Source organism: Schistocerca americana, chromosome 6 (assembly GCF_021461395.2).
Source record: "Schistocerca americana isolate TAMUIC-IGC-003095 chromosome 6, iqSchAmer2.1, whole genome shotgun sequence".
NCBI lineage: Eukaryota > Metazoa > Arthropoda > Insecta > Orthoptera > Acrididae > Schistocerca > Schistocerca americana.
This window is the reverse complement of record NC_060124.1, coordinates 133,018,516-133,030,356: the sequence shown is the minus strand read 5'-3', so window position 1 is coordinate 133,030,356 and position 11,841 is coordinate 133,018,516. Positions and strand designations below refer to the sequence as shown.

General features: G+C 43.8%; 1 protein-coding gene across 2 annotated transcripts in view; it reads left to right on the top strand.

Moving 5' to 3' along the window:
• Positions 1-262: 262 nt before the first annotated feature.
• Positions 263-11,841, top strand: part of LOC124619487 (stromal membrane-associated protein 1) — a 144,009-nt gene continuing 132,430 nt past the window's right edge. For both annotated transcript variants that reach the window (XM_047145901.1, XM_047145900.1), the window contains exons 1-2: positions 263-515; positions 665-798. In XM_047145901.1, coding sequence (XP_047001857.1) covers positions 398-515; positions 665-798 — 252 coding nt within the window. In that variant the 5' untranslated portion in view covers positions 263-397. The remainder of the gene's footprint in view (positions 516-664; positions 799-11,841) is intronic.

The window sequence follows — 11,841 nt, the reverse complement described above, 5'->3', positions numbered from 1 at the left end:
TTGTACATTGTTAGTTCGTATTCACGTACAGATTCTCCAGAAAAACGGTATCATAATATTTTTCTATTAATTTCATGCGAAAAATAATCTTCACAGGTAAAAAGTTCTAGGGACACATATGGAATTATTAGCGTTGATTGTATTGCTTAAAACGATAAACATAATAAATAAGATAGAAGGGTGGTATCTCGAAACCAGCTTTTTACATGAGATTGTAAGCATGGATCAATTGCATCTGTGACTCACTAGTAGTGAAATTTCTATCACTGACTTTTCCCATCTGACAGCAAACGTGGGTTGTCGCCATATTCCAGTTAAGGGGGCGATCCGTCAAATAAGTGGTTTTGAAAGTAAATTTCGTGATTTAGAATTGTGACAGCGCAAAGCTGAAGTAAATATGACCTCTAAAGCAGAAAAAGACCGCCAAAAACAAATCCAAGATAGGTGTCAAGCTCTATTGGCACAGATGTTGAGAGATGAAGACAATAAGTATTGTGTTGACTGTGATGCTAAAGGTATTTCTGTATGTTATTTGAGTGAGTGCATCGCTAGATGTTTCTGAAGATGTAACAAAACATTAAAATTAACATACTAATGTTGTTATATCCCACTTATTTAATAGTTGAAATCTATGTATTTGAAATTTCTTTCCAAACAATTTTAGGACCGAGATGGGCGTCATGGAATTTAGGTATATTTCTGTGTATAAGATGCGCCGGTATACACAGAAACCTAGGTGTCCACATTTCCAAAGTGAAATCTGTTAATTTAGACACTTGGACGCCGGAGCAAGTTGTTGTAAGTTTCGCGATAATTTGAACATTTTTTTTTTTTTAATGTCAAATTGTGTGTGTGTGTGTGTGTGTGTGTGTGTGTGTGTGTGTGTAATAAGGTCGGAAAATTGTCAACTTGAGTTGAAAGAATGGATTATATTGAAATGCTGTAACGGAATTTCCTATTTGCAAAAGTAGAAGAGGATTGGGTTATTAACTTCCACGAAAGCGTTTATTTTCCAGACACAGTTACCATAGTGTTTCCAATCTTGCTGTATTTTACTACTTAAAGTATTAGGGCTACGTCTGTAAATAACAAATTAAAATTAAAAGGCCAAAGAAAAGTGCTATTGAAGGCTGCGTTGAATATGCTGAAATTACAACTGGTTAGTCATATAGGCTTAATACCAAATAAAGTGATAAATTACTTTCCATTATATAATAAATTATTCAGATCATGTGAACATATTTGCATATTGATATTTTTTATGGTGAAAATTTGTAGTGAAACATGCCTTGTGCAACATTTTAGCTCTAGAAATAATTTTAAAATAACATTGATCAGTTGATAAAGTAAGCAGTAGAGACCTACCACATTGGTGTATTCAGAGTGTCTTGTTACAAATAGACTGGCAGAGACTGTAAAATAAGTATAGTGTCTGACTGAAGGGGAAGAATTGTGAGCAAGCCTGATTCAGCCACAGAAGAGATGGCTTTCAAAAAATTGACATGTTACACAGTACTGTCCTCCACTGCTCACTATATAGTGGCTTGCAGATAACAAATGTAGGTATGGAAAGTGTAACTGATTGACAGGTGCATCATCTAACAAAGGAGAGCAGCATTTAACTTGCTCTTTGTTACAAAGCAGATGTTGCAGCAGTTGACCATTGATGTAATGTTAATGGCTGCTGTGACATCACCATTTGGTACGTGAATTCACAGTTCTGTTGTTGAAGCCCTCAAATGTGAAACCAAAATATGTTGTGCTGACAGACTGATCTTTAGCTTAGTGTAAGGTCCTGGTTGGATTAAAAGGTAACAGTTTGGTTGTGAGCTGGCAAAGCCAACAAATGTGAAAGTAAAAAATAAATTTGGTTGTGGTGATAGCCTGTTCTGTAACTCAGACCATTTAAAAAAACCATCCCCGCTGTGCTACAGTTGCCATGTTGTTTAAAGAGTTTGTAGCAGTTTGTTTCCTATGTCACTAGCAAAAGCCAATGGTCCATATCGAATATTCCTCCTGTATCCTATTTTACATGTTATGAATTAATGCAGCAGTAACTATTGCGTTATCTGCAGCCAATAACACTCTTTCGTGTTCATTATAATTGTGTTCAGAATCTGTAATACCATGCGATAATAGTGTTACTGGTGTTCAACAACTATTACAGATAATGGCTAGTGTGTGGTAGTGGAACATTTGCACCTGATGTCCAGCACGGTAGCCAGTCCGTTGTGGTGGGGCTGCCGTGTAACCTGTTGGTTATAGTTCCCTGACCACATAGGGATTGCTCTGCTGATGCCTGTGCTGTTAAATCTCCATGTACGCCAAGGAGTAGACGCTCGTCACCCTGTGGCAGCGGGACTCCCGGCAATGGCCATCCTGCCTGGTAGCCTTTGCTGCAGGTGGGTGGCGCCTGTGGGGAGTGCGCCTTGTCGGAGTAGGTGGCATCAGGGTGGATGACACACTATGAAGCATGATATGTCATCTCTTACTGGTGGTCAAACACCAGCAGTCTCTAAGCGAGCAAGGTCTTAACTTCACTGCTAAGAAATACGACCTCAAATCGACCCCCTCTCCCCACCCCCCTGGCCACACCAAGGGAGGAACGCCAGGCTAAGAATGGCAGCGAACCTTATTCACCCCGTTACCTCGTATGTACGAGAATTGATGGGGAAGCTTTCTTGTCAATGAAACCTCAGTTTTTTGTGGAGCATTTAGAGGACAAGTTTGGAGAGGTGGAGGGCTTGTCCAAAGTGCGGTCAGTGTTGGTCTTGATCAAAACAGCATCCTCTGCCCAGTCACGGCCACTACTCGCCTGTGACAAACTGGGGATGTTTGTTTCCATCATGTTCCATAAGACCTTAAATATGGTCCAGGGTATTATATTTCACAATGACATTCTTTTGCAGTCTGACAATGAGTTGCACGCCAGTTTAGAGTGCCAAAGTGTCCATTTCATCCAGCACGTCCACTGGCATCAGAGGGCTAATCAGTTTGCCACCCGTGCCTTCATCTTGGCCTTAGAGGGTGACACATTACCTGAGAAGGTCAAGGTGATATTCTACCGCTGTGAGGTAAAACCATATATCCCTCCGAGGCATTGCTTTAAGTGCTGGAAGTTTGGCCATATGTCTTCCCACTGTATTTCCAGTGGCACCTGTCAAGATTGTGGACATCCTTCACATCCCAATACCCCCTGTGCCCCGGCTCCCATCTGTGTCGACTGCAGAGAGCAGCATTTGTGTTGCTCGCCACAGTGCAGGATTCTCCAGAAAGTAAGAAAAATAATGGAATAAAAGAGCCTGGACTGACTGACCTACACTGAGAAAATATGAGAGGCTACATCCCCAAGCTGCGGGCCTATGGGGTACCGTCTCAGTTGTGCGACTGGATTCGTGATTTCCTGTCAGGAGTGTCGCAGTTCGTAGTAATAGATGGCAAATCATCGAGTAAAACTGAAGTGATATCAGGTGCTCCCCAGGGAAGTGTCCTGGGACCCGTGCTGTTCCTGATCTATATAAATGACCTGGGTGACAATCTGAGCAGTTCTCTTAGGTTGTTCACAGTTGATGTTGTAATTTACCGTCTAGTAAGGTCATCTGAAGACCAGTATCAGTTGCAAAGCGATTTAGAAAAGATTGCTGTATGGTGTGGCAGGTGGCAGTTGACGCTAAATAACGAAAAGTGTGAGGTGATCCACATGAGTTCCAAAAGAAATCCGTTGGAATTCGATTACTCGATAAATAGTAAAATTCTCAAGGCTGTCAATTCAACTAAGTACCTGGGTGTTAAAATTACGAACAACTTCAGTTGGAAAGACCACGTAGATAATATTGTGGGGAAGGCAAGCCAAAGGTTGCTTTTCATTGGCAGGACACTTAAAAGATGCAACAAGTCCACTAAAGAGACAGCTTACACTACACTTGTTCGTCCTGTTAGAATATTGCTGTGCGGTGTGGGATCCTTACCAGGTGGGATTGATGGAGGACATCGAAAGGGTGCAAAAAAAGGGCAGCTTGTTTTGTATTATCACGTAATAGGGGGGAGAGTGTGGCAGATGTACATGAGTTGGGATGGAAATCATTAAAGCAAAGACGTTTTTCGTCGCGGCGAGATCTATTTATGAAATTTCAGTCACGAACTTTCTCTTCCGAATGCGAAAATATTTTGTTGAGCCCAACCTACTTTTGCGAGATTTTTAACTCGCATTACCCCTTGTGGGGTGGCGCCATGCTTACTGGCCGAGATAGGGAGGTCGAAATTTAACTGTCGCAACTCAACCTCTGCCTCTTAAATACAGGTGCCCCCACACATTTTAGTGTGGCACATGGCACATATTCAGCCATTTATCGCTCGGTTTGCAATCCTGGCTTTTTTCCATCCATCCACTGGAGAACACACGACGACCTGTGTGGTATTGACCACTTCCCCATCTTCCTGTCACTCCCCCGCCTCCACCCCTGGTTGTCATGCCCACGGACACCTACCCAGATAGGCTTTAAACTAGGAGTCTGGGTAGTCTTCACCTCTGCTGTCAACGTTGAATCTCCCCCACGTGGTGATTGAGCAAGTCACTAAAACGATAATTTCTGCAGCGGAAAATGCGATCCCTCATTCTCTAGGGTGCTCCCGGCGAAAGACAGTCCCTTCGTGGTCGCCGGAAGTTGCTCAGGCAATTACAGAGCATAGACGAGCTCTACAGTGACCTAAACACCAACCTTTCCTAGAGCACCTGATACCCTTTAAGCAGCTCCTTGCCTGCGTTCGCCCGCTTATAAAATGACGGAAACAGGAGTGTTGGCAGAGGTACGTGTTCATTGGTTGTCATAAGTCACATTCCCGAGTCTGGGCAAAGATCAGACGTCTTTTTGGGTACCAAACCTGAACAGGTGTCCCCGCCATTAACATAAATGGTGTGTTATCTACCGATGCAAACGTGATTGCCGAGTACTTTGCTGAGCACGGTGCTCAAGCCTCTGCGTCAGAGAACTGCACCCCAGCCTTTCGCACCCTCAAACAGTGGGTGGAAAGGAAAGTCCTCTTGTTCACTACACACCACAGTGAACCCTACAACGCCCCATTTACAGAGTGGGAGCGCCTCAGTGCGCTTGAACATTGCCCCGACACAGCTCGTTTGCCAGATCGGATACACTGTCAGATGATTAAACATCTCTCGTCAGACTACAAGCGACATCTCATCTTCTTCAACCGGTTCTGTTGGGATGGCGTCTTTCCATCGCAATGGCAGAAGAGTACCATCATTCCGGTGCTAAAACCTGGTAAAAATCTGCTTGATGTGGATAGCAATTGACACATCAGCCTCATCAACATTCTCTGTAAGCTGCTGGAATGTATGGTGTGTCGGCGTGTGGCTTACTGGCTTACTGGCTCTGTCAGGGTTGCTTTGGCCAGGGTCGCTGTACCACTGATAGTCTTGTGTCCGTCAAGTCTGCCATCCAGATAGCCTTTTCCAGATGCCAACACCTGGTTGCCATCTTTTTTGACTTACGTAAAGCATACGACACAACCTGCCGACATCAGATCCTTGCCACATTGTACGAAGGGGGTCTCTGAGGCTCGCTCCCTATTTTGATCCAAAACTTTCTGTCGCTCTACTTTCTGTGCCTCCCATGATTGCCCCATTTTCAGGAGAATAGCATTCCACAGGGCTCTTTATTGAGTATCTCTGTATTTTTAGTGGCTATTAACGGTCTAGCAGCATCTGTAGGGCCATCGGTCTCATCTTCTCCATATGTAGATGACTTCTGCATTTCGTACTGCTCCTCCAGTACTGGTGCTGCTGAGCGGTGCCTACAGGGAGCCATTCACAAGGTGCAGTCATGGGCTCTAGCCCACAGCTACCAGTTTTCAGCTGCGAAGTCGCATTTCTGTTGACGTTGCTCCATTCATCCAGAACCAGAAATTTACTTTAATGACTATCCACTCACTGTAGTGGAGACATATCAATTCTTAGGACTGGTTTTTGACGCCCAGTTCACTTGGGTGCCTCACCTTCGTCAGCTTCAGCAGAAGTGCTGGGTGCACCTCAATGCCCTCTGCTGCCTGAGCAACACCAACTGGGGTGCAGATTGCTTTACGCTGCTGCAGCTCTACAAGAGTCATTGTACAATCCCGCTTAGACTATGCGAGTCTGGTTTACAATTCGGCGATGCTCTCAGTGTTGCGTTTACTCGACCCAGTGCACGACTGTGGTGTTCGCCTAGCAATGGGAGCTTTTAGAACGAGTCCAGTGACCAGTGTCCTGGTGGAGGCTGGAGTCCCTCCATTGAAGGTGAGGTGTGCACAGCTGCTTGCCAGTTACGTTGCACATATTTGTAGTTCTCCTGCGCATCCGAATTACCGTCTCCTTTTCCAATCGCGTCATTTCATCTCCTGCATCGTGGCCCAGGTCAGTGATTACGATTACGATTACATCCAGTCCCTTCTGTCTGAACTGGAGTTTTTCCCTTTACCACCTCTCCTCTAGGTCCATTTACGTACATCTGCATGGTGGGCACTTAGGCTGCAGATTCTTCTGGACCTTTTGCATGGCCCTAAGGACTCCATTAACCCTGCAGCTCTCCACTTTCACTTTCTCTAGATTCTCAACATGCACCGGAGCCATAAACTGGTTTACGCCGATGGCTGATGGTCACGTAGGCTTTGAGTATGTTCGTGGAGGACATACTGAACAACACTCCTTGCCAGAGGGCTGCACTGTTTTAACTGCAGAGCTGGCGGCCATATCTCGTGTCTTGAGCGGATCCACTCGTGCTCTGGCAAGTCATTTCTTCTTGAGCAGCCTGCAAGCTTTCGACCAGTGCTACTCTCGCCATCCACTGGTAGTGTCCATTCAGGAGTCTGTCTATGCCCTGGAATGGTCCCGTCGTTCAGTGGTGTTTGTGTGGACCCCATGACAGGTCTGAAGTTGTGCATCATGCAGAATGTCTAGCATTCACATCAAATCCTGAACTACTACTAAACTAAATATGCTGTTCAGTACCTTTTTTACATCACGCAAGATATGCTCTTCCTATAAATTTTTCAAATTCAATTATGTGGTATTTGTCAGGTGAAAGTAAAGTGTTCAAATATGAAACATTAATAAACAGAGCTAAATGCAATAAAAAATGAACTAATAAGGCGATGCACACAGATATACTAAGCTACTATTCCTAATTTTTGCAGTACAAATTATGAACATTGTCCCATTTCAAAATTGTAAAAGGTTACACTAATTTAGTATTATGTCATACATGTATCAAATTCTAAAGCACGAACTTGTTACAGAACATAATTATATAGTGTATTATAGATTTAAACTCAATCATTAGATAAGACAGAACCTCAAAAATCACATTATCTTACATACTGAATTCATGATAAACAAAATACATTTACATAGTCTTATAAATCTACAGATAGATTTAAACCCTGTCAATGGATAAGGAAGAACTTTAAAAATTACATCCTCTTACACAGTACATTCATGACAATGGAAAAAGAACAAACAAAAATCAGATACTTCTGGATCATGTCTATATGCTTTCAGTTCAGTGATACTGCATAATCCAAACAACTTCTTAATTTAGAATACACAAACTTGTATGCATTAGGATGTGGAATTTCTGGAATTTAGAATGGTCCAATGTAAATACAGAAAAATTTCTTTCTCAGATGTCAACACTCCCGATTTCTCTTTGGCTTTTACCAACACAAGATCTCCTACCTCAAACTTACAAAATCTACCTTTACCATCATGTGTCTGCTTTCTCGTATGCCCCTGTTTCATCATCATCTCCCTAACACATTCTTCCCTCTCTTGTTGTGACAGAATTTTACATGTTGGAAACTTAACTTTTTCAGAAATAAGGTTAGCTGGTCTGCGGTTAAATATGACTTCAAATGGCGAAAAACCTGTTGAAGAATGTTGTAAGCTGTTCATATTATCCTCAAAATCACTGGCATAATCTATCCAACTGGTATTATTCTTACTATAACAAGTTCCGAACAGTCCTCCAATCTCTCTCACATACCTTTCTGCAGGGTTACTCGAAGGATGGTACACAGAGGTTAGAATATGCCTTATTGATCAACAAAATCTTTCCAAGCTAGTGATGTAAACTGTGAACCATTATCAGATAAAATTATTTTAGGAATACCCACATGAACGTGTTTTCAAACTTCGACACGATTTGCTTACTGGTAGCTTTAAGAGGAAACAGCTTAATGAACTTGGAAAATACATCAGCCACCACAAAAACAACAAAATCCATTCTTAGACTTCGTTGAGGGTCCATAAACATCCACAGATTACTATTGGGCAGTTATTTTGCATTTGGCCTCTACTTGTTTGGTTACTTATCTTCACTCTGACATCTGTCACAGCTTGCCATCTTCTTCTTGCCTCTCCTTCGTGTGTTATAAATATAGATGTTTTGTGTGCATTTGGTTGACCCACAATGACCAAAACTCTCATGTGTATAAGTAATTAAAGTATCAATACATTGTTCCGGCCAACATAGTTTCCAAACCTCCGATTCAGTCTTATGTCCCCTGAATAAAATACCCTTGTGTACCTTACAATACTGTTCTGTTTTTTCTCCTCCTTTCTTACCCAACATGCTCTTAACCAATTTCCAATTTTTATCATGGTTTTGATACCTGCGGATGTCTGCAAATTTTCGGGATCTCTCTTTCGTGTTTCACACCTCTCAGGTACATAATTTTAAAGTCTTTTCCTCTCCTTCTCCAAAGTTGTTGGATGATTCACTCCCTAAAGGTAGCCTAGACAAAGCATCAGCAACTACATTGTCTGTGCCCTTAATGTACATTCATCAAAATAAGTTTTGCATAACCTTTGTTCAGAGAGTTCCGGAACCTGTACAGAAAATTGGAATAGAGATCAACAAAAACATCATTCCTGCCCTTTTTATTGCTCATAAAAACCACACGTATGTTGCACCACCATACGGCGAGACCTTTAGAGGTGGTGGTCCAGATTGCTGTACGCACCGGTACCTCCAATACCCAGTAGCACGTCATCTCGCATTGATATGTGCCTGTATTCTTCGTAGCATACCATCCCAAAGTTCATCAAGGCACTGTTGGTCCATATTGTCCCACTCCTCAACGGCTATTCGGCGTAGATCCCTCAGAGTGGTTGGTGGGCCATGTCATCCATAAACAGCCCTTTTCAATCTATCCCAGGCATGTTCGATAGGGTTCATGTTTGGAGAACATGCTGGCCACTCTAGTTGAGCTATGTCGTTGTCCCAAAGGAAGTCATTCACAAGATGTGCACAATGGGGGCGTGAATTGTTGTCCATGAAGATGACTGCCTCGCCGAGATGCTACCAATATGGTTACACTATCAGTCGGAGACTGGTATTCACGTACTGTACAGCCGTTACGGCGCCTTCTGTGACCACCAGCGGCATACGTCGGCACCGCATAATGCCACCCCAAAGCAGCTGGGAACCTCTACCTTTCTGCACTCGCTGGACAATGTGTGTAAGGTGTTTAGCCTGACCGTGTTGTCTCCAAACACGCTTCCCACGATTGTCTGGTTGAAGGCATATGCGCCATTCATTGGTTAGCAGAACGTGATGCCAATTCTGAGCGGTCCATTTGGCATGTTGTTGGGGCCCTTCTGTACCCCACTGAATGGTGTCGTGGTTGCAAAGATGGACCTCACCATGGACGTCGGGAGTGATGTTGTGCATCATGAAGCCTGTTGCGCACAGAGCGATGGCCTTTGTTGTCTGGTACGACCCTGTAAGAACGGGATAGACGATGACTGAAGAGAATCGTTCAAGTGACAGAAGTGCAACCCTTCAGCATATTGCTGCAGATTTCATTGCTGGTCCATGAACAAGTGTCAGTGCGTGAACCATTCAACGGAACATCATCGATATGGGCTTTCAGAGCCGAAGGCCCACTCGTGTACCCTTGATGACGACACGGCACAAAGCTTTACACCTCACCTGGGCCCGTCAACACCGACAATGGACTGTTTGTTGATGACTGGAAACATGTTGCCTGGTTGGACAAGTCTCATTTCAGATTGTATCGAGAGGATGGACGTGTACAGGTATGGAGACATACCAGCAGGGGACTGTTCAAGCTTGTGGAGGCTCTGTAATGGTGTGGAGTATGTGCAGTTGGAGTGATGTGAGATCTCTGATACATCCAGATAAGACTCTGACAGGTGACACATACATAAGCATCCTGTCTAATCAGCTGCATCCATTCATGTCCATTCTGCATTCCAACAGATTTGGGAAATTCCAGCGAGACTATGTGACACCCAACATGTCCAGAGCTGCTACAGAGTGGCTCCAGGAACTCTCTTCAGAGTTCAATCACTACCACTGGCCACCAAACTTCCCAGACATGTTGAGCGTATCTGGGATACCTTGCAACGTGCTGTGCAGAAGAGATCTCCACCCTCTCATAATCTTACAGATTTATGGACAGCCCTGCAGGATTCATGGTGTCCATTCTCGCCAGCACTACTTCAGACATTAATAGACTCCATGCCACATTGTATTGCGGCACTTCTGCGTGTCCACAGGGGTTCTACATACAATATTAGGCAGATGTACTAGTTTCTTTGGCTCTTCAGTGCAGCTTGCAATGATGCTGGTGCTTCGTAACCTTTGGTAATTTTTGCTTTGGGGTTGGATCAGATGAGTCTAAAGTCTTCATACTAACTTCTCTGTCAGGAGCAAGACACAGAATTTCATGAATTAAGGACTTTGCATTTGATGTGCCACATTGTTTACAGGAAAAAGTACAGTAGTGTGCCAAACATTGAAAGTCACAGCCCATGCTGCATAGGATTGCTTATTCAAAAACAAGTAGAGAGCGTAGCAAAGTTATCTTAGAGATATCCAGTAGTTCATGGAGCAATTCAGAGACATAAAACAGGCAAGGTCAAAATTCCACTGTTAGATGGTGCATAACAAAAGGCTTCAAAGGGCAGCAAGAGAGTGCCTAGCAAGTTCCAGGTAATAGTACTTGCAGCCAGTCCCTCATCAGTAGATTGCTCTATACCGTGATGGTGCATCACGCGGGAACAATCTACAGCTTGATTATGAGCCCAAGTACCTCTGAGCTATCCTCCATGTCAGTACTCAGGCTGGGTGATGAATCTGAATACCTGCAGACAAAGGCTCCACCACCATTGTTTTGAACTGCAAGGATTAGGTGGCAGAAGGACTCTGTCAGATGTTTCCACCTACAAACCATGCCACAGTGATCGCATTCCAGTAATCCAGCAGGATCTCCAGTCACTACTCAAATCCTTAGGCCCATCCCAGAACCTCTCCCCAGAGTCCATCTCTCTACTTACCCCTACCACTGCCCGCAATCCAACCTTGTACATGCTCCCTAAAGCCCATAAACCCAACAATCCATGACACCCCATTGTGGCCAGTTACTGTGCCCTTCACTGTGAGAATCTCTGCTCTTGTAGACCAGCACCTTCAACCTATTACCTGGAACCTATCCTCCATTATGAAAGATACCAACTATTTCCTCGACCGACTCTCCACAGTTCCTGTCCCATTACCACATGGTGCCCTGCTTGTCACTATTAATGCCACCTCCTTGAACACTAACATTCCTAATGCCCATGGCCTTACTGCTATCAAACACTACCTTTCCAGATGCCCTATTGATTCCAAAACAACCACCTCCTTCCTAGTCTCCAAGACCAACTATATCCTCACCCACAATTACTTCTCCTTTGAAGGCATTACCTACGGCTATGGGCACCCGCATGGCACCATTCTATGCTAACCTATTCATGGGCCATCTCAAGGAATCCTTCCTAAA